General features: G+C 43.4%; 1 protein-coding gene across 3 annotated transcripts; it reads right to left on the bottom strand.

Moving 5' to 3' along the window:
- Positions 1 to 6,062: 6,062 nt before the first annotated feature.
- On the bottom strand, positions 6,063 to 24,473 carry kansl3 (KAT8 regulatory NSL complex subunit 3). Of its 3 annotated transcripts, none has more exons than XM_064347339.1 (22): positions 24,241 to 24,473; positions 23,161 to 23,441; positions 22,513 to 22,683; positions 22,170 to 22,260; positions 21,706 to 21,891; positions 19,587 to 19,718; positions 18,930 to 19,046; positions 18,535 to 18,636; positions 17,940 to 18,011; positions 17,548 to 17,622; positions 17,065 to 17,222; positions 16,844 to 16,907; positions 16,427 to 16,615; positions 16,080 to 16,236; positions 15,081 to 15,158; positions 13,161 to 13,340; positions 12,668 to 12,755; positions 11,677 to 11,792; positions 11,484 to 11,587; positions 10,277 to 10,472; positions 8,735 to 8,850; positions 6,063 to 7,115 (listed from the first exon to the last, which is right to left on the bottom strand). In XM_064347339.1, exons 2-22 carry the CDS (start codon positions 23,370 to 23,372, stop codon positions 7,113 to 7,115), a joined length of 2,607 nt encoding a protein of 868 aa, XP_064203409.1. In that variant the 5' UTR covers positions 23,373 to 23,441; positions 24,241 to 24,473; the 3' UTR covers positions 6,063 to 7,112. The 3 variants fall into 3 exon arrangements, with proteins under 3 accessions (XP_064203409.1, XP_064203410.1, XP_064203411.1); XM_064347340.1 differs by lacking the exon at positions 24,241 to 24,473 and adding an exon at positions 23,629 to 23,776; XM_064347341.1 differs by lacking the exon at positions 15,081 to 15,158.
- Positions 24,474 to 25,478: the final 1,005 nt, after the last annotated feature.

The raw sequence follows: 25,478 nt of genomic DNA, 5'->3' as shown, positions 1-25,478 counted from the left end.
TTTACAAGGATCTACAAAACAGCAGAAGGGAATTCAATCAAGGCTGAATTCAAATGACAACTCTAAAAATTAGTATAATCACATTTTGAAAAAGGAATGGCTAGCTGTGTCCATCTGAATATATAATGATAAGAACAGATCAATATTGTACTCATCACTTTGCTTATAATTTGTTAGAGTGACCCTGGAAATGTGTTAAGTCTGGTCTTTAACACTAGTTGCAGTACACAAGGCAAACTATTCCATTAACAAATATTCATGCGTTTCAATATGTATAACATTTTAAGTGAAATAATGAAATGCCGTGCATTGCTTTTCTCAAACTGAATTTTTTTTTTTTCAGATCACTTTCGGATATTCTGGAATTTAAATATTTTAAAAGTAATATTGACCAAAACTCAAGGAGTGAGCATATTCACCAGGGCCACTCAACAGTTCCTTCCGCAAGCATTCCCTTCAGGAATGCACTACACCACCTGATTTCACAAATTAACTTCCTCAACCGAGTGAAATCAGGTGGTGTACTGCTTCTTTGGAGTGAATACCGGTAGACACTGCGACCCGCAGGACATGGAGCTAAGTAGCGCAGGTATACACTATACAGCAGCCTATCTGAGAAAATAATGCTTCACACAATTCTATCATTTCTGCACATGGCAGTAAGTCACCTACTGGGGCGCATTATTTTGAGTTTAATGCCACCTGCTGCCAAATCATGAAAATTACACATTGTACACATCACAAATGGTTTTCATTTTTTGTAAGATAATACTGAAACACGCACAGAGGTACCTTTGTCTTGTCTGATTAGTCCCTGCACACGCAGACACACGCACACGCACCTTTGAAAATGGGTGATCGAGGCATAATATTATACATATTTCATACATATGTGTTTAGGGACCTTATCAACATTTTTACTGTACTCTGTACTGCACTTCTGAATTCATATGCAATTCAATAAAGCCATGACTCATTTCCAATTTGGCTGTAAGAGACATTCCTCAATCCCCAGAAATGCTTTTCTCATATACATTATACCACATTGAGCGGTATTTGCCAAAGTCAGGACTGGGAACTGGTTTAGTAAAGAAGGGATGTACTGAGTGTGCCAATAAAAGTGTCCTCTATAGTTTTCTATTCACAGAAGCAAAGTTTTATCTTTAAAAGGCTTAGTTAAATGGCTTCAGTAAAAAATCACTGTCTGTTTCCAGTCTGCAGGGAAGGGAGACTGCACAGCATGTGCCAAGAAGAGGAGCCTTCGGGGCATTCGTTCCACTCGCTCACTGTTTCCATCGCACTGGGCTAGGTAACAGATGTCTCTTCCCAGCTGTCCTCCGCTGTTTTCAGGGGTGCATGATAAACACGCTCACTCATATACACAACAAGTATGGAAACATTCCAACCGCTGGACGCCCCCTCCCTATGGCATCTTGGGCTGCTTTGCCCCCTCTATCTGGTGTGGGAGTAGGGGCCCTGTTTAATTGTGTTTAAAAAGCAACACATGGTCCTTATTAAATATTCAAAATACCGTGTAAGCATGTTTGGCTGGTGAAGGTTAAATGAGGTCATTGCACGTGCTGCTATTAACCTCCTCTTGGTGTTAGTAATCCACAGGCTTCGTTACACAACTGGCACATTAGCATTAGCATAGGCATAATAAGTAAAATATTTAGTCTGTGGGCAAAGACCCTATCTTGTTTAGATCACAAAAACTATAAAAAAATTTGTCAGACAATAGAACATTTTTGATGATTACCTGAGTGATTGATGACTCTCTGAATAACGGTATGTAACAAATTGGAATGAGCAGTCAGGCCTGAGAGACAAGGCAATCATGTGCAACAGCTTAGAGAAACCTTATTTTGCATAGTTACAGAACTGCAGTTATATTTTATCATAAGGAAATTTAACACAATCCAGAAGAAAATGCAGAACGGAAACATAGGGGGATCAGCATCAGAATGGAAAGCAAGGCAAATTAGCAATGTCAATGTAATGAAAGTTATACCAAATGCAAAAAATACATAATGCAATCATGAAACAGAAAGGATTGCAATCTCAAAACGGAGAGAATTAGCATCCATTTATCAGAATTATTTTCTAGCTTCACTTCCCCCCACATGGAATGCCTCATCAGAGATTCATCCTACCTCTGTAACCTCTTAATTCTGATCCCAAGCATCAGAGACATTCAACACCTAAAATTATACAAATTTGAAGTTCTCCTTCAGAATTAGTTGTGCATTCCAGATCACCGTAAAATAATTCTACTTGAGTTTTAATCAGACCCTTTCTGATATCGAAGCTTTTTAGCATATCCTGTAAGTATATGACCAAAACTTAACTTCTCAACAAGGCAAGCCCACTCATTTTACCCAGGCACCCCTTACCTGAATGGGAACTGTATTTTGGAATGTTTCCTCCAAGAAGATTCTCTGGATACCCTGATGAAGCCCCTCGTGAAGGTGTAAGTGATGGGGGACTGTAGAAGTTGTAAATAATGGGGTTGATGACCTTGTTTCTGCCAACCAGTGCCCTAAGGGGAAAAGGTAGACATGGACATAGTTAACCTGTGACTGCTCCTGGCCCCATTGTCTGTCAGTTGCAACAGGGTCCAGAGGGGCAGCCAGGAGACTGTGGAAAACACAGTGACCACAGTTGGCATCTTCACAACCCTGATTTTCCCCATGTACCTGGCCAACAGTACCTGTGACAGGCCCTGTGAATGACTGTCCACCTGTTTCAGTCAAGTAGTGAGTTTGGTGATGATGCAACCATACAAGCCAATGAGACCAAGGGGAGCCAGATGTACTGTATGTAAACAAAGGTGATGACTGTGTGGACCTTTTGCATGTGTGGACGGACCCAGTGCTCAAAGCAGATGAAGAGCGGGAAGATTTGTCCTGCACTTTTCAGGTGTCAGTAAAGTGAATGACTGTCATGGTGGTGGCAGAAGAGGAACTGATGGCAAAGGCCAGTGTCCAGATGAACACAATCATCGGTCTGGCTGTGAGGTACCTCATCCTGTTCCTGAAGGGGCACATGCTGCACAGGAAAAGTATGAGAGAGCAATGGAGGATGAGAGAGAAAATAGAAATATATCCAGGATTAGGATTGGCAAATTACTTGTGCTGCAGTTGGCACCAGTTATTTGACTCGATGGAGCTGTTTCATGTTCTGATACTGCAGCAGCATTGAGCAAAAGAATGCAAGAGAATTATTTTCGAAAAGTGTCAAGATGGTATACTTATTCCAGTCACTGATTTCATAGAAATGACAGTTGTCGCTAGACATTGCATTAGCATTGGTCCTACCCCTGCATGGATTGATGGTACTGCCATCTTTGATGTAGTACTTCCAATTAAAGATAGACACTGCCATCCAACTCAACTGGAATCATGATAAACAGTTGTGTTTTAATGACAGAGCTTGTGGGAGGATAAGAATAATGGCACTCATCTATACCAAGTACAGAAAAGCAAGATAACATTAGGATTTTGGGAAAACAACAGCACGGAGTAGAATTTCAGGACATGCATTTGACAAACTGATTAAAATTGTATCCTGCATATGCACAAATGCAACCTTCTATTCGATCACATTTTTCCATTTAAAATTATGTCCTTATTGTTGCCAGATTATCATCAGTAATCATGATTGTCTTAGCGGGCTATTTCACTACTGCTTTTGCGTTTGTTTATTAGTACAAGCTCTGGCAAAGAAAATAAATTTCCATGCCAAAAAAGCTAATTGAATTAGCTTTGAGACAAAAAAGAATGGCAAGAGCCTAATCCTTGTCATCACCCTGGAGACAAATATGTGTTTTACACATATTGCAATTTCATATACAATACAAAACAATTGAAATTACGTAACTTTGAATCTACTGTTTTAAATTTCCATAAGAGACTATAAAAAATTTCTTGAGTCAATTTATTCAGCAATTCAATTATTTTGTGATAAACACATACAACAAAGGGATAATTACAATACTATTCTTTCACTTAAATAAATAAACACAAAGCCTTTCTGTTCTCTTCTCAAATAGGAATGTCATTTGAACAATTTATTTGGACTAAAAGACACTATTAACCTTGATTTTCCAATAGTCTGTAGAATGCCTAAGAGTGAAAGAGTGAGAATCTGCTGGCAGATATAATACCGTATAAAAGGTAACACAATATATTCAGACATACAAACAAGTTGCATGGTGACATAAGCCAATGCATTTATTTGTGAGGTGATTTCTTGTGACTTGCAATATTTTACATACAATTTCCTCCCGACCTTGGATATGTATTGAAGTGTGCTAGAATACGTCTTCCACTGGACAAAATGTAAGATTAAACTGCCATCGTAAGGGGCACTTGTGGACTGATTTTATGAAAGCCCACCTTTATGGTAGGCTTTCATAGAAAATGATTATTTCCTTCAATTTCATACTCACCCCAACAACTTAGGCAGCAGAAGAAATTAGACGCTTTAACAAAATGGCACTGAAGGTAGCACTTTTGAAAGGGGTCCACTGTCACATACATAATGCATAACATCTTCATTTTACAGTCGTACACTTCTACACATGGTGACACACTGAAATTACACGTGGTACTCCGCCTAAAAAACATAAATATTTGAAATGGGGGAACCAAAAAAAAAAAACCAATATGGTATGAGATTTAGAATCACAGTGACTCTAAAAGATATTTGATGTATAGCCTATTGTGACACGCTATTTAATTATACGCTTAATTGGCTTCGATCAAAGCTAACTATTTTTATCCAACAAAGAAAAACCGTCACATATAAAGAGGACTTTGTAGGAAATGTAGGTCCAATTTTATTTTAAAGAAGCCTAGGCTACTAAACACGTTTCCGTCGAAAACTTACAATTTATGAAAACCATTCGATCGGCTACATTAATTCCACAACGTTTCAAGGTCTGTTTTCACACCTGAGAAATCATTGTTTTTATAATTTCATTTTTTATTCATTAAAGCCATTAGGCAACACAGGAAACTGCCACGTGTGTGATATGTGACTTCTAAAATTACGTTTGTATAGGGACATTACTGACATTAGAGATGAAAACGTTTGATTGAGTTTAGGAGTGCAATTACAATCTTCCCGCTGATATTCAGATGGCTATATAGCAAAACGTTTCATTCACTTCTCCATTCCATCAGGGCTCTCCCAGAGTTTCGGAAGATTTACGGTAGCCAACCACCATTACTGTTTAATCCCGCAGGCTTGCCGATTTTTCAGACATAGCCTACTCTACGACAGTAATAGTAATATCGAATACCTGAATAGGCTTATAGCACGCTTGAAGTTACATTCTTGAGAAATGAGTGACAACGTCCGCCTCGTAGATGGGCTTGTCTGGAATGCCGTGATTAAATCATATTTTGTCAAAAGTGCGCTTACGGTTTTTTTAAGGTGATAGAAACGGTGCCCATTTGGAACGCTCATGTACAGTCTCATCTAAAGGGTCGCCCAAGTTCGGTTTTGTGCACCAAGAACATCCAACTTATTTTATCAGGACCGATGTAAAGTATTTAAGGATTGTTTCTCTACATTTGGCAGACAATGATGCATGGAAAACGTTTATTTTATTTTTTACTTTTAGGGAGAGTCTATTAGGTTCATTTTTGTTACCGCTGGAACATCACGAGAATCAATATAGATTCAATACAAAATAAAAAGTAGATCTGATCCACAGCTTCAGTGCCTATACTGCTGGCACCTATGGGCCACAAAACATCCCATCAGCCCCTTTTTCCAAACTTATCATGCAACTGATATTTAAATATGGAGGAGTAACACTTGTAAACAGTGTATTTTTCAGTGATGCTGAAAAATACACCGTTGTTTTGTTACAGAAGCCAAAATGCCTGTTAGTTGGTAATACCTGACGGACGTCAGAGTATACTTTTTCAATTTCAGGGAGAAATTGAAAATAAGGTGTTAAATTCAGTTTTCTGTTAACATCTGTTATTTTGCCCTTGAACAGATGATAAATTATTCAAATATTCACACCGATTAAAATGATTCCAGAAGCCTTCTCCAACTTTGAACATTTATTTGGAAAAGCAATCCATTCCACAGCATTTGTTTTGATGGACAATGTTTTTTTTTTTGTTGTTTTTAAATCAAGCCAAGCTTATCAGGTTCAATTATAACAACCTCAACTCCTTGCACATTCTGTAACGATACATGATCTATTTGTTCAGCAGAAGTCATATTCCACAGTGCTCACAATCAAAAACACATAACCCATTTATAAAGTTGGACTGACAGAGGGAAGAAAACAAAGCAAAAACGCCAGCTTGCGTTTCACGCAACTCTAAAACTCTTGCCTTACAATGCCACAGCATGAAAATGACTACAAACTCAAAAGTGATGACACTGAACTTCAGTAAGGCTTCATTTTTGAAGTCTCAAATATTAAAAAGAAATCAAAAGCAGTATTCTTGGGAGTGATGTGACAATCCAGATGCTCTTGTGTTCCACTATACCACCTTCAGAAACTACAAATTACGTACGTGGAATACTTGCCCACCTATTTGAACCCCGTATCCAAAGGCCCATTTGGTCATCAAAAAGGCATTAACAGAAACCTTTCTACTACACTGCAGCTGACATATGCCCATCTTAAATCTACCTTTACCCTACAGCAGAGAATTAGTTAACCAGACAACACCCCCTTAGTGCAGCTGACTCCGGGGGCCCTACCATGGAAGGGCCAGGACGCAAGGTGGCCCTGTAGATGCCAGGACTGCCACACTGGCGGCATCTGAAGCGGTGGGGACGGCTCTCTGAGACGCCTGGGGGGGGGTCATGTGCCCTCCCTGCAGGAGTTAGCAGACCCTGCCCCGGGTCAATGGACGCTGGGGTCAGGAGGATGGGTTCAGGGCTCTCTCGCCCGGTGCCCCTCCCTTCGGCCAGCGTCCTCCGATGGGTCCGGGGGGGGCGGCGGGGGGCTGGACTGGGGAAGGAGCCGGCGGGGAGTCCTCGTGGCCGCCGCTCGCTCCCGAAACAGGACAAGCATAGTCAGCCTCACCATTCTGCCGTCTGATATTACTTAACAAGTCTGGTGCGGCCGGTGGGGGTCACTGCAAGGCAAAGAACTCTACAATCAGATGACAGTTCCCATAACACAAAAATACAGTAGACTGACAGGAAAATTAATGGAGTAGGTCTGGTCAGAGGGAAAGACCCCGTTTCACTTTGCCCAAACATGGTAAAATGTGCAATTTTCAGATGAAAAACAAAAAAACAAAAAAAAAAACATACCCAACACTTTGGCTGCATAAAAAATTAAATTCTCACAAGCAAATTATAAGTAGCCTAGTCCTCACTACAGATGAAAATGAGCGGTTCCATTAAACATGACACTCAGACTTCGATGCACTTCTGTGGAAATGTGCCAAATGAACATGCCAAAACAGAACAAAATGCAAAACGTGAAACTGGCTCAAATCCCATAATACCACTTCTCCTGATGTGACCGTTTAGAAATGCCTGTCTAGACAAGTGTCTAAAGTAAAGGCCAATATGCGCCAAGGTAACTTTGATGCGACATTCATAGCATGGTGCCTGGTTATGCAAAAAAGGTGGAAAAAAAAAAACATTTAAAGAGATTTGCAAGTAAAGTTTAATGGGAAAATACATAATCTCATGATCCACCCTAGTATGAAGAGCTTATTGTCAACAGTTGCCCAAATATATTGGAACATTAAGTTTTTCTGATTTTCCATTACAATATGAAAACACATTTAAGTCATAATTAATATGACTTAAATATGAAAACATAATTAAGTCATAGAAATAAGCTGTGTTAAAGAAAAAAAGCAATCATTTCCACCCAAAACTAGAGCAGTTGTGCAACAGGTGATATATGGATAAGCGAGTCCTCTAGCAAATATCAACATGCTTATGCTTCCGTAAAATACAGGAAATCGTCCTACTTTGCTATTTTCTTTGCCATTGTGTGTTAAAGCGTGTTTCTTCTGCAGAATGAACAGCAGACACTCAAGGGCTGGTATCAAAACTTAAGTGCTAGTTCAAATTTAAATGAATTACATCGGTACAAGGAATCCTCACATAAAACATCCATACGTGTAGAAAATGCGATGCCATCTCCCTTAGAATTTGGCTTTGTGATGAGGTCTTTCTGATTTCCATGTGCTTTGATATTACTGGTTAGTGATTTCGGTCATAAACTATTGAGAAGTTTGATAGGTACTCAGGTACTTGAAGTGATTCTCAGGTCTTGAGCAACTATCGCACACTAAAATGAAAGCATACAGTAAACATATTGTTTCAAAATATTTTTAAATGTGTCAAATCATGGTTCCCAATAGTCATTAAACAGAACAATTGGCACTGTATAATACTGCTACACTGAACCAATGGCTGTATGCAGCTCATACTCCCTACTTGGCTTTGTATGCATCCAAATCCATTGGCATGAATACAGACAGGTAAATTTCATATTTTAAACTGCCTAAATATTCCACTCCACTCATTATAGAAAATTACATTCTCAGAAGATTTCACGAAGTCTGCTTTTCAATGGACCTGGTCACGTTTGTCTAATGACCAATGGAACAGGAGGGTCAACCACATTTCCTCCAGCCCAGGACGGACATGAGGAAGCCCGGGGGTGGGGGGAAGCTGCCGTTTGGGCGGAGCCCGCTGGGAGAGCGCGCGCCCAGGTCAGCTGACCCACCTGTATGTCGGAGGGCTTGGCGAGCGGCACTCCGCCTCCAGCCGGGCTGAGCGTGGAGACTCGGCTGGGCTGTCCCCGCAGCGTCACTGTGATGGTGGTGGGGGCTTTGAGCCCGGCTGCCAAACACACAGGGAGGGGGGAGCGGGTTACAGGGGCCTCACTTCCTCCTGGGGGGGGGGGGGGCACGGCCCCCGTTCAGACCGCATCCATCTGTCAGACAGATCCACTAGGGGGCGCATTTCCAACGTACACTGCTTTTAGTGTGCGGTTGTTTTCATTGGAAACGGTTATACGAACGCTGGGTGTCTAGGTCAGTACATTTGACTGACGTAGTTAATCAACAATGAATTCCGGGATCTCTGTCCATTTTATTTATCCAGATCTTGGCCAAAATGGTTACATTATTGGTAACAGTTCCCAACACAAATGTTTACGGTCCCCAATGTTCCACAGCTCCACTTTCCATTTTAGAAATGGCTAGAATTTATATAGCTGTCTGTCAAGTCATCTGAATTTATGTAAATTCATAGGACTTTACAGAAAGCTTTTTAAAAAATTTCCAAGCTATACAGTACTTTTCCAGGAGTACTTTTCCAGGGTAGAAGTTCTGACAAACTTAATCTTTCATTTTCCCCTTTACATTTTCATCAGTTTCATTTAAGAAAAAAAAAGAAAACAGTTCAATTTCCATTCTTTATTGCTGCGGTGACAAAGTGGTACAGATGGACAGAATTGTTTTCACCACTCGTTTTAACCTTTTTGTCTTGCCTGATCCAACATTAAACAACTTCAGCTCTGACCAACAGCTTGGGCCCATGCTTGCAGCCGACTGGTCAGTGATGTCTGAATTGATTTGCCAGAAAACAAATTCTGTAGTGCACGCTAGGTAAAAAAAACATTATAAAACAATATGTACATTTGAAAGACTGTTCTGGCAGATGAATACGGTCTGAAAAGAACTCATCTCAGAATGAGTTGGCACAGTTTTAAAAGTTGGCCATAAAACAATTTCAAAATGTAATGAAACAATTTTACTTTCCACTTTATTTTGGCTGTTCTTGAATAATTTAAAAACAATTTTTAAAACAGCGGGGTTTCATTTTCAAACATGAAAGCGTTGAACACACTTTTAACTGAGCTTCTCATTTTGCGTAAATGCAACTTGGTCTTTTTTATTGACTTTACCCTGATAAACTGCATATTATGAGCATACTGTTAAATATTAACATGGATACAAACACAAACCATAGCTTTGTAATAAGCATGTATACACACAAGTTAAACTGTAGCAGAGGTCATTTTTTTTTCATGTCATTTTGACAAAGCCTAAAATTCCATCTCCATCCAAAACCTTCCCTGACCTCAGCATGTCATCGATCAGGTTCTCCAATCCACTGCTACTACAACTGCCCTGTGGTGCTGCCCGAGCCCATTGGCACGTAGGCTGCTAACTGTAATTCGCCGATGCTGCTGACTGCGTCAGCCCGTGAGCCGGGAGGGCCAATCAGCGCGGCCGCCTCGGCTTGGCGGAGCGTGACGTACCGGCGCCCTGGTTGGAGATGTGGGCCAGCCCGGGCAGGCTACTTGCCAGCTTGGCCAGCCCCCCGTTGGTGAGCAGCTGGTGGATGGCGGTGGTCTTGGTCACGCCCCCTGTGGAGGTCACCGGTACTGCCCTGACGAGGGTGCCGCCGCTGCCGATGGAGCCCAAGACCTGGCTCTGGATCTTCCCCCCTGGAGCCTGTGAGGGGAGGATAAATAGCAGCAAGTTACAGGGGCGTATTGTCCTAGACTGAGACGTGCATCAAACACAAATGTGCAATTAACCCTTTGAAGAGTAGGTTTATGGAATGTTTGTTCAAAATTCCAAGTCAGTGTTCTAGAACTCCACTGCTGTCAATCACCAGTTGTGATTTTTACATCAGCATTAGAATGTTCAGTTAAAAACATTCCAATTACATACTGGTGATCCTACACTGTGAAGGGTCAAATGATTAAGCATTTAAAATGTTAAACCAATAAATAATAGCACCAATTAGAAATAAAATCCAATGTAATATAGAAGCTGCTTGCGTGGTGCTGTACATAACAGCAACGCTGGCTATGCAGCTAATGCCACGTCTCTCGGAGAAGACTCAGTGTTGAATTTCGACCGCAAATCCCATCCGCAGTGCAACCAGTCAGAAAACAGAGCCCTGCTGTATCTGGAGGACACTGGTGTCAAATTAAAGGCACATAATGACATCCAGAGTTCTGTGGCCTTTTTCAGCTGTGGCCTTTTACTTCCAGCTGAAGTTGCCTGCGTTGGTTTCTACACTGCACACATTTTCAGTGGATAAAAAAAAAAATTGCACACAACCCCCACTGCAGGTGTATTAGTTCCAGTTTTAATTCATATTCATTTGTAATGTTTCACAGTCAGAGGTTTCGCATATGCTTCAAAATGGAAACCGACTGCAATTATGTTCAAACCGAAAAAGTCAAACAGTGTTAATGTGCCCACAGCTGCTGTCAAGAGCATTGACGTGTGCCTGCTGCAGAAGCGTTCACCATTACAAAGAGAGAGCGGATTAAGATGCACATTACAGATGCAGACAAAGTCACTCCTTTAATGTTTTTTCTCCAGCGGTAGGGAGGGAGTTGCCTGGTGGTTCTGCCGTTTCCCTGCAATGAATGATGGGGATTTGGCGGTGCGTGAGCGATCGGATGTGTGCGTGGATGTGCGCGGGTGTGAGCGTGGGTGTGTGGTGACCTGTGTGGTGCTGCCCACTGGGGAGGGCAGGCTGGGGGACTTGGTCACGATCTCCTGGAGACTGAAGCTCAGGCCCTGCAGCAGGCTGCTGGCAGAGGGAGCCGCTGCACAGGGAGAGAGAGACAGTTTCACACTGGAGGCGCGCCCAGAGGTCACAGCCCAAAATCCCCAAAAACGTGTGCTCAGGCAGTACCTTGGGCGGCCACGGGGGCCTGCGTGTGGACCGGCGAGGAGGCCCCCGACCCCATGCGGCTCTGGAGGGCGTGTAAGGAGCTGGAGCCGCCGGACATCTCCGAGAGACCGCCGGACCTGCGGCGAAGCACAGCACGAGCACGCCGCCACGTTACTTAGCAACCAAGCCAAGGTCAGCTCAGTTAGTACAGTCTGTACACTGTCAAGCAGGAGACTGAGGTTAGAACCCCGACAGGGAGAATTGGTTCACTGAGCTAGCAACACGACAGTTGTTGATTCTCCACTGGGGGGGGGGGCTTGTGGTTTTACCCTTGAGCACGGTACTTAACCTGAACTGCTTCAGTAAAAATATCACGCGGTATAAATGGATTGTTCATAAAAAGGCAATCTGCGCAAGTCGCTCTGGGTAAGGCTGCCTAAACGGCAAAATTAAACGTAACACAGTTTTCCCCGCAGTGAGCCATTTCCACTCTTCTCAAATGTCGCAGGGCGGTTTTACTCGATTCTGCGGCATCTGGCCGCAGCGCTTAGCAACAGCTGGTGCGGCTCCGAGCAGCGCAGCACAAAACGTGTTGTACGAGGGCTGTCAACACCGGCCAAAACTCACGTTCAAATACTCCTTCTAAAACAAACACATACGTTTGAATATACATATATTATTCCATGCCAGAATTTGACCATTTCAATCTTTTTTGCCGTGCACTTGCTTACCACTTATGCCAAGCCCTGTTCATAATTATTTTGTTTAAACAAAATTAAGGCATAAGATTTCAAAGAAATGTGACTAAAAGCTATTTTGATCCTGACTGATAATTTGCAATAAAGATCAGCATTTAGACAGCTGCAAATAAAGACAGGCTGCGTTTTTTTCCTTCACGTTCGAATTTTAATTTTCACGCTCAAACCTTGACCTTTTTTTTTTTTTTTTTTTTACAATTCAAATAGCATTTGAATACCGAACCAATGGCGTGACGGCCCTAAATCATACACACCTCTGTGCCGTGAGCAGGCCTGACAGCTCCTTGGCTCCCGAAACGGTCTGCCCCACAGTCACGGTGAGAGGCTTCCCTGAGGACCCCACTACGGAGGGAAGAACAGCAGGGGGGAGGACTGCTCACACCTCGGTTTTGAATACTACCAAATAACACCGTGTGTAAAAGCATGCGTGTGTGGGCATATTGTTTTTCATGACTTTATAGTGACTTAAGACAACTGGAATAACGTGATACAACGGACTGTAATGACAATGGAACGCAAGCATAATAAATGAAAAATGTAATGCAAGTCGAGGCGAGTCACAGATGGTTATGAATCTAATCACTGACAGCACACTATAGCTGAAACTTTAAGGATCACGTTTACAGTGGTGAACTAATTTTATCACTGAATTTTAGCATCATATTAAAGTCAATGTGAATTTTCTCTGCCAAACATAAGTCAAAAAAATCCTTCAAAGAGAGATGACAGTTTAAGCAACTGGTTTACCTTCGTGAGCAGTGGTGGTGTTGGCGCCCCCTGCTGTCTCTCCGTGGGACAGGATGGTGACTTTAATCTTGGCTCGCTTGGACGCCTTGGCGGGGGTGGGGCTGGGCGTCTGCCTCCTCTTCAGGTGGGCACGCAGGTCCTCCCTCTCCAGCCCCTCGGCCTGCTCCCCGGAAACGGGCACTGCCACACAGACACCAAACCCCTCAGTCACCGCACAGCACCGTGTTCTACTGTGCACCCGATCCTGTATCAATCCCCATATTCCAATGCCCAGCTCACCTTTCATCAATCCCCATAGCCTACTGTACACCTGACACTTCACAAATCCTACTGTGCTGCTCATCTACGTTGCTGCTAACATTTTTAGCCGTATTTTTTAGCTTGTACATATTACACTTAAGGAATATGCTCCATTCCATTTAGTGTTAAAATTACAGTAACCTATATGTCACCATATACTGACTGACCATGATGTTCTCACTAGGTCTCCTTCACACAATCCATCACAGGACACACTTTACAAACATGAAGGAGGTTCAAACGATCCCAGACACCAATCTATTTACGAAATGAAAAGGCTTTTAATAATCAGCGGGCTTTCATGGTGAAATTAATTACACTGAATTACACAGAGGAAAAAAGGACCCAATACAACCCAATGACAAAAAGCAAAAAACTACCTGATCAAAAAACGGCAAGTCGGAATTATTTAATCGGGAAAAAGCAACCACGGACTCACGTAGCCATCGTTAATTATTTGCAAAATTCTAAGCACTAAATTAATGTACTGTAACGTTTAGCCGTCTTCATCATTAATCAGAAACTTTTCAAGACCAAGGTTCAAAAAAGCACCTTTGCATTATGTAGACATACAGTACATGATCCGTGCCAAAAACAACTGATCTGCATTCCTGCAGACGTGGATCTTTCCACGTTTTCCTATATTCAGATTTTTGTAGATGGGAAAAAAAAATTAAGCTTGAAATCCAACAAGTGCAATAAGTTCTAGTCCATTGCAAACATGATCACGGTTCACCCAAGTGTAAAATTTTTTTTTTATTCTTACAGTGCTTACAGTATTTTTTACAGTGCTTGCACTCGTAACAGTTAATGTGTGATGCAGTTGCTTTTTGACCGATGTTCTTAAAGGCAAAATATATTTGATCGGACACGAGAACAAGTTAAATTTTGCCGGAGAAAACACCATTTCTTGCATGTACAGAGGTTAATAGTCAAACTGTCTCTTGCTTGCATCCGTATCGTCTGTTCCTGCAATTACTGTGTAAATGGACAGCTATGGAGCAATCCTTTCAAGAATGCTGAGACTTTTTTTGAGACTAATTGACTGTCGAAATACCCAAATGGAAAGCTAACCATTTCCCTTGCATTTTACATAAACAGGCATCAAGTAAACACAGTCTGAAGCAGAGAAATTACGTAAGAAATACCATATCACCCTCTTCAGGATATTCCCATTATGACATGTTTTCTGGCAGGGAGACCTAAGGGTTGTTGCTTCACTTTTGAAAAAAACATTTTTTTTTTTAAAAGCAACCAGTTTTTAAAAAAAATAAATTGAAAAGTTATTAAATGAATTCCAGACGGTCAGAAAGAATTTCAATTGATCATAATTATCGGCCAATGGGAATTCTGGTTTCTCCTGCGTCATTTCAGCATTCCAGAGGCTCTCTTAAAAACAAGAACAGACGGTGTTCTGCACTGCAAGGAAACAGGAGATTCTGCTGTGTGCGCCTGCACAGTCACACACTCCCATAAACACGATAAAGTCTCCTGAGAGACTGAACAGAAAAACAGGACAGAGAGGGACGATGAGGCAAAGGAAGGCAGGAAAGAGGGTGATGAAGAAAAGAAAAACAGTGAGAGAGATAGACAGAGAGAGAGAGAGAGAGAGATACTCACCAAAGACACAGGAAGGGGTGCCAGGAGGAAGGCTTTTCCTCACAAGCATGTTTTGTTTCATAAAAGCAGCAAACTGAGCTGGAATGAATCGGAAAACAATGAAAAAAGAGAGAGAGAGAGAGAAAGAGGAAAGTTACAGAGAAGAGACACAAAAACCTAGAAGAGCATGTTCTGTTCTTGCCCTTGAGGTTAATGCGACTTGGCAGTGGACAGAACAACGTGCTGCAGTCATTCTCAGCCAGGAACCGTGGCAACGTGTCACCTTCAACCTCCGCCAAATGCACAAACAAATTCAACATAAGCTGAACATAACCATGGTTTATGCTGGCAAGAAACATCATTATTTCATTTCATTTTTTATTTTATTTGTTTTTTACAACTCCCGCTTAAACATATTGCTCACAGGCGTGCACTGATTAGACTGAAGAGGGGCCTTATAAAGAGGAACAGAATGGAAAGGAAATCAACTTTCAAAACAAATCAGAATTCCTGCAAGGCCCTCAAGCTAAACTGGCTTCAACATGTTAAAAATCAAATCTTTAAACTAATAAAACAAAGTGAATATTGTACTGTGGAGACCCAACCATGGAACGGAACAAAACAAAAAGAAAATTATCAAAGCATACACAACCAGCCCACTTAAGATTTACAATTCCACCAGCCAGGCCACATGGACCTTCCACACATTACTAACTGCCTGGCCAAGTGCCACCATAGCCTACTGACCACCAAGTGCCACCATAACTTACTGACCACCACAAAAATTGCCACCACAACGTATTGCTGACCACCTTAGCAAGTGCTACCAAGAGCTCTGGTGTACAGATGGCATGTCTGTGCCTGCGCGTGTGTGCGTGCGCGTGTGTGCGTGTGTGTGTGTGTGTGTGCGCGCGTGTGCGTGCGTGTGTGTGTGCGTGCGTGCGTGCGTGCGTGCGTGCGTGCGTGCGTGCGTGCGTGTGTGCGTCTGCGCGTGTTGTATGAAAGCGGTCGCGCCGGTACCTTGCGCCTGTTTCTGCGTGAGCACGGTGCCCGAGCGCTGCATGTGGGTCTTCAGGAGCTGGGTGGCAGTGATCAGGCTGGACTTCTGCGCCGGGGACAGGCCCGAGGTTTTGGGCTTGGGGCTAGAGGTGGGACTGCTGCACACGCTGGAGAGATCCTGGGAGGAGGGGGAAAACACATACATTTAAAAAAAAAAAAAACCCCATCTCATTCAACATCAATGCACACCTCCGCATCCATTCACAAAGCTCACGTCCAAACGGCGGGGCTTTTCAGAGGGAGAAAAGGCCTACGGACAAACAGACCACAACGAGCTCCTCTAAGACCCGTGGGGCTGTGAGGCTGACCTCTGACCCCGAGGGGGAGATGGGGACCCTGACGGCGGGGGAGGACGGCCGCGTGCGCTCCAGCTCGAAGGGCAGCTCCCGCCGCAGCTTCTTCTTCTTCTCCGTGTCCAGGTCGCGCGGCTCGCCGCTGCCGTGCCCGTGGCCGTCGGCCCGCGTCAGCACCCCCGTCAGGAAGTCCGCGATCTCGTCCTGGAAGAGACAGCCTTTCATTCGCATTTCATTTTTACGCCCACGCAAGGCTCCAGTTCCACTAAGGAGCGTCAACTCAATTTCAAGTTGAAAACGCATGCCTCCTCTTCAGGTTACAGAAAATACTCCGCAGTAATTTATTTTCCAGTGAACTTATAAAACTTAAACTTATAAAATCTTCAACCTTAATTAAATTTTTGGGGCTGATGGAAGGGTAGACATCCTCACCTGGATACAGCGATCCACCATGGTCTGCGTCAGTCCTTCCGACTTCATTTTTGTTGAGCTGATTCTGGGAGAGGACATGAATTTTGTTCAACGGCCAGTCAACAAACAAAACAAAGCAAGTAAAAATCAATCCAAGTAAGGAAAACCAGTAACCAATCACACGGACTGATACATTGGACGGCCCGAGTTTCTCCCAATCCGCTCTCTCGTTGTTCTCTTACCTGAGGTTGTCGTCGGCTCCGCCCACCACCACCATGCTGTTGTCCGCCCGCACTTTCTCTCGGAACTCCTCCATGGCCTCGGTCCCGCACTGGAGAGCGTTCTGACCAATCACGAACAGCACGGGCGTCTTCATGTCCAGCAGAGGGTCATCCACATCCTGTCCAATGAAAAAGAGGCTTTTAGAGACTTCATGTTTTAATGCAGAATGATTGTGGGGAGTAAAACATTTTCAAGAAAAGAAATAAACACAATCAGTAGAAATCAACACATCATCTCAAGCACTTTTTAACAGCTCAACAGCCCTTCTGTGTTCAAAGGACACATCAATAGAAACATAATTATTTAATGCAAGAATTGCAATGTCATACAAACACATTAAAACCAAATGGAAGGAGAGAAGGTTCTTCTGGGACACTGATTTAACTGTAATTGTGACAGCACATGACAGGCTTCATCATACAAGGAGAGGTTATGGGCCTTACCCCCCTGGGCCCGTTGATGGTGAGCAAAGGGAATCCGAGGCACACTACTGCCGTCACATACTCCATAATGGAGACCTGGGAACAAATGAACGAAAGAGTGAACAGACTGACATGCACACAGGAACACATCATTCAATATGGCAGTTAAATGCAAAATCTGATCAGTCACGCTTTTTATGGTTTCCGTTCAAAATCAAAATCAAATCTACACAAAAAAAACCAATGCACGTTCAATTCATCCACGTTTCTTTTCTTTCACGCCACAACCTGGGGCATGGAACCGGCACCATCACCGGACAGAGGACTATACTTGCACAGCTCAACACCAGCAATGTAAAAACAAAAAATCTAAAAAAACCAAAGAGAAAAGACACAACAGGGGCGAAACTCACGTGGCAGGCGATGAGGGCGCCTACGTTCCAGCCCACTAACACGATAGGCTTGTGCGGGAAGTGGCTGTGCACCTGGACCCAAAACAGACAGAAAGGAGTTATCTTACAGCTGAGGAACTCTAAAGGGCCAGTCATATATCCTGTCAATCAACTCCCTGCACAGAGGCTTCTGGGAGCTTTTGTAGTTCTGAGAACAGAGGGCCGGGTGCAGCTGCTGGTTAGTTCAAAAGTAAATATATTCTATAAAGCATTTTCTACTGTAACGGAAAACACTGAGACTCTAGTAATACTAGAAGCTTCCATGAATGCATTGTGTCCAAAACCACATTAAAAACAGCTGCTAAGCAAGGCATTAGACAAGGAAACACTGAAATAATTTCTCCAACTTTCACACCATTTGAAGAGGTCTTACGAGAAGAGAGAAGAAAGATTTAAAAAAAAAGAAAAAGAAGAAAAAAATAATGCCTTTCATATCTGGATGGCAGCCAAGGGCACTGGGTGTACAAATTTTTACATTTGCCCATCCAAATGATCTGACGAAATCAATTTGCGTGGCGTGCTAATGGATCACGGGCGGGTTCAGTGACAGCGTTACCTCCAGGACTTTGCCCCTGACAGCGGTGATCATGTGTTCCAAACACTGCGTGATGCCCACGTTGGCTCCGCCATTCACCAGGTGGGTGTTAACGGGAATGACCTGAGAGCAGGACAGGCACAACAGCACATCAACACACATCCACTGAAATATGTAATCTCTCTCTCTCTACAAAAGAAACACTTCTCGTCCTGCTGGAGCATGATGGTTTCACAGCATTGTAGGGATTCCAGACTTACATCTATGTAATGAAACCAGGCGTATTATTCTGTTAAAAACCTTTTTACATGAAAATATGGCAGATAAAACTTAGAGGCCAAGATGACAGACCGTGTGCGTGTGTGTGCGTGTGTGTGCGTGTCTGTGTGTACGCACTGCAGGTGAGCAGAACTGACCTTTCCCAAGCAGGAGAGCTGAGACTGCCAGAAGCGCATTCGGCGGGAGGTAGAGAACGCGGGATTGGTGGGCCCAGAAGGAGCCATCAGGATGAGGGGAGAGCCAGGCAGTTTGCTCTGAAATATAAACAGACACACAGCTAGACTTGGTCCTTTCTCCCTGGTTTTACAGATACATTATTATGCCATGTTAAAGACCTTGTGTGATCACTTTTGACTTGCACTGCCAGAAGCATACTAAACTTTTACTAAATGTATAAACAGGAAAATAATACAAATATGCATCTGAAAAAGTATCACTTCTAAACAAGAAAAAGTATGGATATTCGCTTGTATGGATACACATGTTCACTCCTGATTGGCAGTCTAAATAACAGGTACAAAATGAAAATCACCATGTTACTTCCACAAAAATATGGCCTCCAAAAGACCAACATCAAAATCCTACAGCGAGCGGGAAAAGACAAATAATGAATATAACACCTAAATAAACTAATCAAAGTCATCACTGGCTTTGTCACTGGCCTTGTCTTTTGATACTATAAACAACTAAAACATGTTTATTTTTATTGTGCAGGTTCTAACCCACAGCTCTCAGATAAGACCGACAGGACAGCCCGCTGTGTGTGTTGGCTGAGAGGGAAATGGCGGCCGCACCGGCTTGTTGTGAGAAAGGACGCCGACGGCGGGGTCCCAGGGCCTCTTCAGGAGCAGCGAGAGGGCCTCGGCCCCCGCCGCGCCCGTCTTCACGGAGGAGGACAGCAGCATCCTGTCGATCAGGGACGGCAGCTGCGGGCGGAGCAAGGCAGGCAGGAAGTTAGAGCGTGACGTCACACATGAGGGGGAGGGGTTTCAGGAAGCAGGATTACAAGGTTAGCTGGATAACTGCGCTGAGTAAAACAACCGGGAACAGCTCTTTTATTTATCTATACCTTCTTTTTTTTTTTTTTTTTTTTACTTCAGACCATGCTATTTTACTTAGCAGTCCTGCCTTCTGAAACAGGCCCAAGCCTTATAAACCGATCCTAGTTAGGAGTTCACGAATGAATTGTGTATTGAAACGTCAAATGAAATGTTATAACAAATTGTTTGTATTATCATTTCTATTGGTTAGAAATCATTTCATTTGAAACAAATAGGCCAACATGATCTTTCATATTTACGGTTTACTACTAATTAATTTTTTTTAGACAATTTTCAACCACTAGTACAGCTAACCTATTAAGTGAATACAATAAATGAACATTAACAGAGCTGACTAATTGCAGTGTTTACCCTTTGATAAGACGGACAGTCAGTTTTCTACGGGATCTCCCCATAGTTGTTTTGGACATCAATGTAATCATATCAGATAATGGTGGCTGAATTGATCAATTGGCTGAGGCTGAACACTTCATTCAGATTAACAGCACCCAAATGGGAACAGGGCCATCTGCCGTATTCAGAACAGCATTGATGATTCTGCTCCATGCTTTGCTCCCTAACGTAAAGCTAACATTAGCTAGCTAGCTAATACCGTCAATGAGCTAGTTGGCCTTATCTAGTTAACCAGCTAGCACACCCCGAAGTCAGTGTAATATCAGACAAAGGCTAGCAATGCATTCTCAAGTGATCATAAGGGAAACACATAGCCCGCTGAGTTCACACTTATTTTATAAGTAAATGAACTGCCAATCGCCTTAACTGTCAAGCAAATCTTGCGTGAAAAAAGGAAGACTCCGGCATTGACCTCGGCGCCCCCGGCAACCAAACTTGCATATTTTTGCCCACAGGCGGCCGACTAACGCTGCCTCTCCCATTTTGACGATGTAAATTTCTTTGGCACGTTTTGCACTGCGCTTTAGGGTTTGACAGTTCGATACTGTTATGATTTATATTACAGGGATTCCAGCTATAAGTTTGACAACAACCAACGACCTATTTTCACACTTTGCACAATTCTACTGGGTTACGAGTGCCAATCCAGGAACGTGTGACGCGTTTTTCCCCCGGTAGTTAAGGTGAAATTAAATTGTGAATTTTTATTTTCAAATGCACAACGACAAACAGTTACATACTTCTTATTTTTAATAACTGCCTATAACTGCTCCCTGGACTAAATGCCATTAGTATCACAACCCTTTTTCTTGAAATAGAAACTCAGCTCTTTGTTGTCATAATTGTTAGAACTGACATCCAGGCAGACAGTCATCTCGAACGAACAGTTTTCAAGTTTCATAACAAGACACACAGAGTTACATTTATTCCTTAGTATATTATTTTGCTTTCTGAACTTGTCTGTGTATTACTAAGAGCAAAAACTTTCATACTTTCACCAAAATGTCCATTCTTTTCCAGGTCTGGAAATCAGTAATTGAAAATAACATATTCTTCCAGACTTTTCAGACCTGGGCAAGAACCCTGTATAAATATTATCCAATTACACCATACTTCAGTGGAAATTAAATAAATTGGCTAATCCTGTTTAGACTGTGTTGCTTATAAACCAGCATGGCATCATATACTGCCAAAAAACGCCTCCCAAAAAAAAATGGAATTCACAGAAACAGAACAAAAAATAAAATAAAACATGTTTACTTTCATCAATACAAGATCACAGTTAAGCCACACGGGTTTTACTTCCTGACCAATGAGACACTGTCAGTGCACAAAGCCAAATGAGAAATTTGAATACTTGTTTGGGGGGGGCAGAGAGAGAAGACAAACAAGGTTTTTGTATGACATCTACGCTGTACTGGACAGTGGACTCGAACACAGAAGCTAGCAGGGCCCTCACCTTGCTCTTGAGCGTCTGCAGCACGTCCAGGTAGGCGGCCAGCATGGCCAGGCTCAGCGACTCCACCAGCGTGCCGTGCAGCCACTGCGTCAGCTTGGTGTCCCAGTTGATGCTGGCCAGGGCGTGGCGCACTTTCCGCGCGCACTTGTCCACGGCGATGCGCCGCAGCACCGGCTCGTTGCAGGCCTGTGGGGGCGCGGGACAGAAACAGAAGGGGGGGGTGAGAAACGGGCGTGTGGGGGGCGGAAGTGCATTCTGGAAGACTGCGATCGGTCAAAGCAAAAGCTTGGGATCTTCACTCCCCAGTAAACTCATTCACTACAAGCTAGCTGGTGAATTGTCATTAGCGGTTGCAGCTAGTTGCACCCTGCCCAGTTTGCACATCAGTTGAATGTGAAAGCAAAGCCAGCTGCACGCAGCTGGGCCTCCGAAGCTCTCGCGTTGCAGGGAGACGAAGGACTCACGCTCTCATTGGCCAGCCGGGCCAGGCGCTCGGCCTGCAGGGCCTTCAAGACCTTGTTAAACAGCTTGTTCTGAGCCATGGACCATCCCACCCTGGAACAGAGCAGAAAAGCGTGCTTTTTTAACAACCGAGTAAACGCAAAGGCTGCCCACCGCTAGCACATACACGGCTACAGTTCTAGGAAAGCCCAACGCTTACGAAAGGGGACAGAACAACTGAAATTCTTTTGACCCTGCTGTCGCGCAACACGTATCCTTTGAGGGAAAAGGAATAAGGAGTGGGAGCCTGTGGGAGCGCTGCTTCGTGGAGACCCTTCGGCGGGAGGATGAGGATAGTGCGCTCACTTGTTCACGTGCTCCTCCCAGTCATCCGGGGGCGGGGGCGCGTCGGCGGCGGTTCGGGCGAACAGGACGTGCCTCTCGCACTCGTTCATCACGCTGCGCGCCTTCTGGTTGTCGTACAGTGGCATGGGTGTGGCCGTCACCGTCTCCACGTCGATGGACATGTCCGACTCGCTGCGAAAACAAGGGCCTTTAAAGCTTGCTGCTTCAAACGATACGTGATTACAAAGCCACACCGACAGGTCAATCACTCTTAATACTACTAAGTATCACATAAAATCTATAATATTAGTATTTTTTCCCAATAGACAAGTGCAACCGACAACATCACAGTTGGAAACAGGAGATTGCCAAAATGATAGGCCTTATTATAGTTATGACTTTATTAATGCACCCACTACCTATTCCATTTATGAGCGTGCACATTTCTCAAGCTTACAATGGCAGTGAACCTGGTAATGAATGTAACCAGCAAGATACAGGTTCCGATCCTTAACTACCCCACACTGTGGCACACACAGGGCTTCACAAGCTCTATGAAAACATAGGTATGTATAGTCTGGATCAGCAACAGCGCAGGCCTCATATGTTATGTGCTATAATTTGTGTTCTTGGGACACGGCAGCGGCAGGACACGGCCCAATCACTCACAGGGTGGTGTCCTGCTGCCGACGGGGAGTGACAAACAGCATCCGTGTGGGCCGGGCACTGCTGGCGTCTGGATGGGCATTCCATGGCTTTGCATAGCTGTGGTCCAGGAAAACCAGGTCCAGCTCTCGCTCGTGAACCGACAACTGGAACAGCAGGGAGGTGCCCATCCTCCTCGCTGACGTCTGGAAGTCCCTCTCCCCAGCACGGTACATCGTTTCCTGGGGCCGTGACTGGGCCCTACTGCTCTCGGGGGCAGGAGGCGGCCGCAACACAAGCCTGAGCTGGATACATATAGAAATTAGCGCAATTGCCTCATCACAAACAAATGTGCACTGATGACCGATCAATCGGAACTCAGCGGAACGGATCCAAAAAATACAACCAATCCCACTACTTGAACTGGTAGCACAATTCCACCAAAGCCCACAATAATAGCGTTAATATACACAGCAATTAAGGTGTAAGAACCTTTCATTTGCGAGAGTAACTGCTACTAAAAAAACGAAACTAGAAAAAAGTCTCCGAGTTGTTGCATATCACGGATTTTGTAGTAGAAGTCTGGTTAACATTACCATCACCATCACCATCACGTTCAGCTAAAACAAATGCCTAGCTACAGCTTACGTGAACTGCTCATTATATCACCACGGCGATGCAAGCGGGTAACTTAGCTATAGCAAGGTAACATTACAGACAGATAGAGATAGTTAGCTAATTAGTGGCATAGAACCAGAATTAAATTATGAGCTTACACTTGGCCATCAAGCATGCCATCTTGCAAAAACAGCTAGCATTCCGTTAGCTAGCATGCCACAGGCACCCATAGGAAAGTCCGTGGGCGCGGTTCTGGCCTAGTCCCCTGTACGTTACTAGATATGACTTGGTTAGGTAGCCAGATTACTAAATATCATTATATAACCCCCTACAATTAAAGTAAATGTGTAACTGTATTGCCACCTGCCCAGACATCATTACCTAGCAACTCAAGTGACATTAAACCGTCTATATAATAAGTAAGCTATGCTGACTATCTGGCTAACATGCTAGCTAGCGATAGTTGGCTAACGTCGTTATACTTACTTTCCTGTACCTCTGCCATAGGCCTGAAGTCACTGCATTCTAAATCGCGATCGTGGCTAATTACTCTCCCCCGAAAACACTTTTTAAAACGAAAATATTGTGTTTAAGTGTCTCCTTTAAAGTTAGGAACAAATATTTAACATTACGTTTTGACTCCACCTGTTCTTTATGCCATCATGGCCTATTTCCTTTTGTTTTACATCCGCGCCACAACCGCACACCCGGAAAACACGGCCTGGATTTTTTTTTTTTTTTCTTAAATCAAAAAGAAATGATCATTGCGCTACATACATATGGAAAACACGGACTAGACTTTTTATTTGGTGATGGGATTGGGGAAACCCATGGCTTTTGTAAGAATATCCACCTGTTATGCATTGCCTAAAAGAAACCCCATTATCTCCAGAAGTATATGCAGTACAGACGTACAAAGCTTGAAATAAAGAGCTCACTCGTACCAACTACATCCCCAGATCCTATTCACTCAATAAAGATACATGACATGCATATTCTGAAGAAAATCCAAAGAATGTTTTGTATTTTATTTATTCTGTAGTGATTACATGTACTTCTGTCACTGGTTGTAGCCAGATTTATTTTTCCGGTAGTACCCCCAGTATGTCTTGTAATACTAGAAAAAAATTTTTGGGCTGGATTGAACAAAGTGGTCAAATTTGACATGTCTTTTCCCAAAAATGAGCCAAAATGTCCCCAAAACCTATCCAAATGGCACCAAACCTCTGCAAACACTTTCAGAATCTAATTCTACCAAGGGTGGTACCCTCTGGAACCCCACAAAGCACAAAATCTGTCTTTGTTTTTTGCTTAAGCCCCCTACTTCAGTAAAATGTGTCCCTTTGGAGAACATCTGTGCACAAAACCTATTCATAATGATGAATTATCACACACACTAAACTAACATCAGGCCACTTGGTTTTACCTTGCTTTGCCCTCTGACATATTTCTTGTGCTCTACTGTCAGTTGAACGGGATGGAGGGGGAACCAGTTGAAAGTAGCTAATTATATCCACACGCACATATTGGGGTATTGGACTCCCTTCCATTATTTATTTAAAATAAAAACAATGTTTGCAGCCACCTTTTGATAGAGAAAGAATTGAGAAGTCCATTGCTGCAGCTTGTAGAATGGCCTGGGTGTGTGTGTGTGTGTGTGTGCGAGGAGGACTCGGTCCAAGACATGTGTTAGGGCCAGAAACTCCCTCCACTGATCAAAGCAG

Source organism: Anguilla rostrata, chromosome 8, assembly GCF_018555375.3.
Source record: "Anguilla rostrata isolate EN2019 chromosome 8, ASM1855537v3, whole genome shotgun sequence".
NCBI lineage: Eukaryota > Metazoa > Chordata > Actinopteri > Anguilliformes > Anguillidae > Anguilla > Anguilla rostrata.
The sequence above is the reverse complement of the archived record's forward strand: the minus strand, read 5'-3'. Positions and strand labels throughout refer to the sequence as shown.

Excerpts from the sequence above, each read along its gene's own strand:
- kansl3 (XM_064347339.1), bottom strand. The coding sequence starts at position 23,372 with ATGTACCGTGCTGGGGAGAGGGACTTCCAGACGTCAGCGAGGAGGATG. Across the intron at positions 12,756-13,160 it reads CACCACCACTGCTCACGAAG|TGGGGTCCTCAGGGAAGCCT; the intron begins GTAAACCAGTTG and ends TTCCCTCCGTAG. Across the intron at positions 11,793-12,667 it reads GGCCTGCTCACGGCACAGAG|GTCCGGCGGTCTCTCGGAGA; the intron begins GTGTGTATGATT and ends GCTTCGCCGCAG.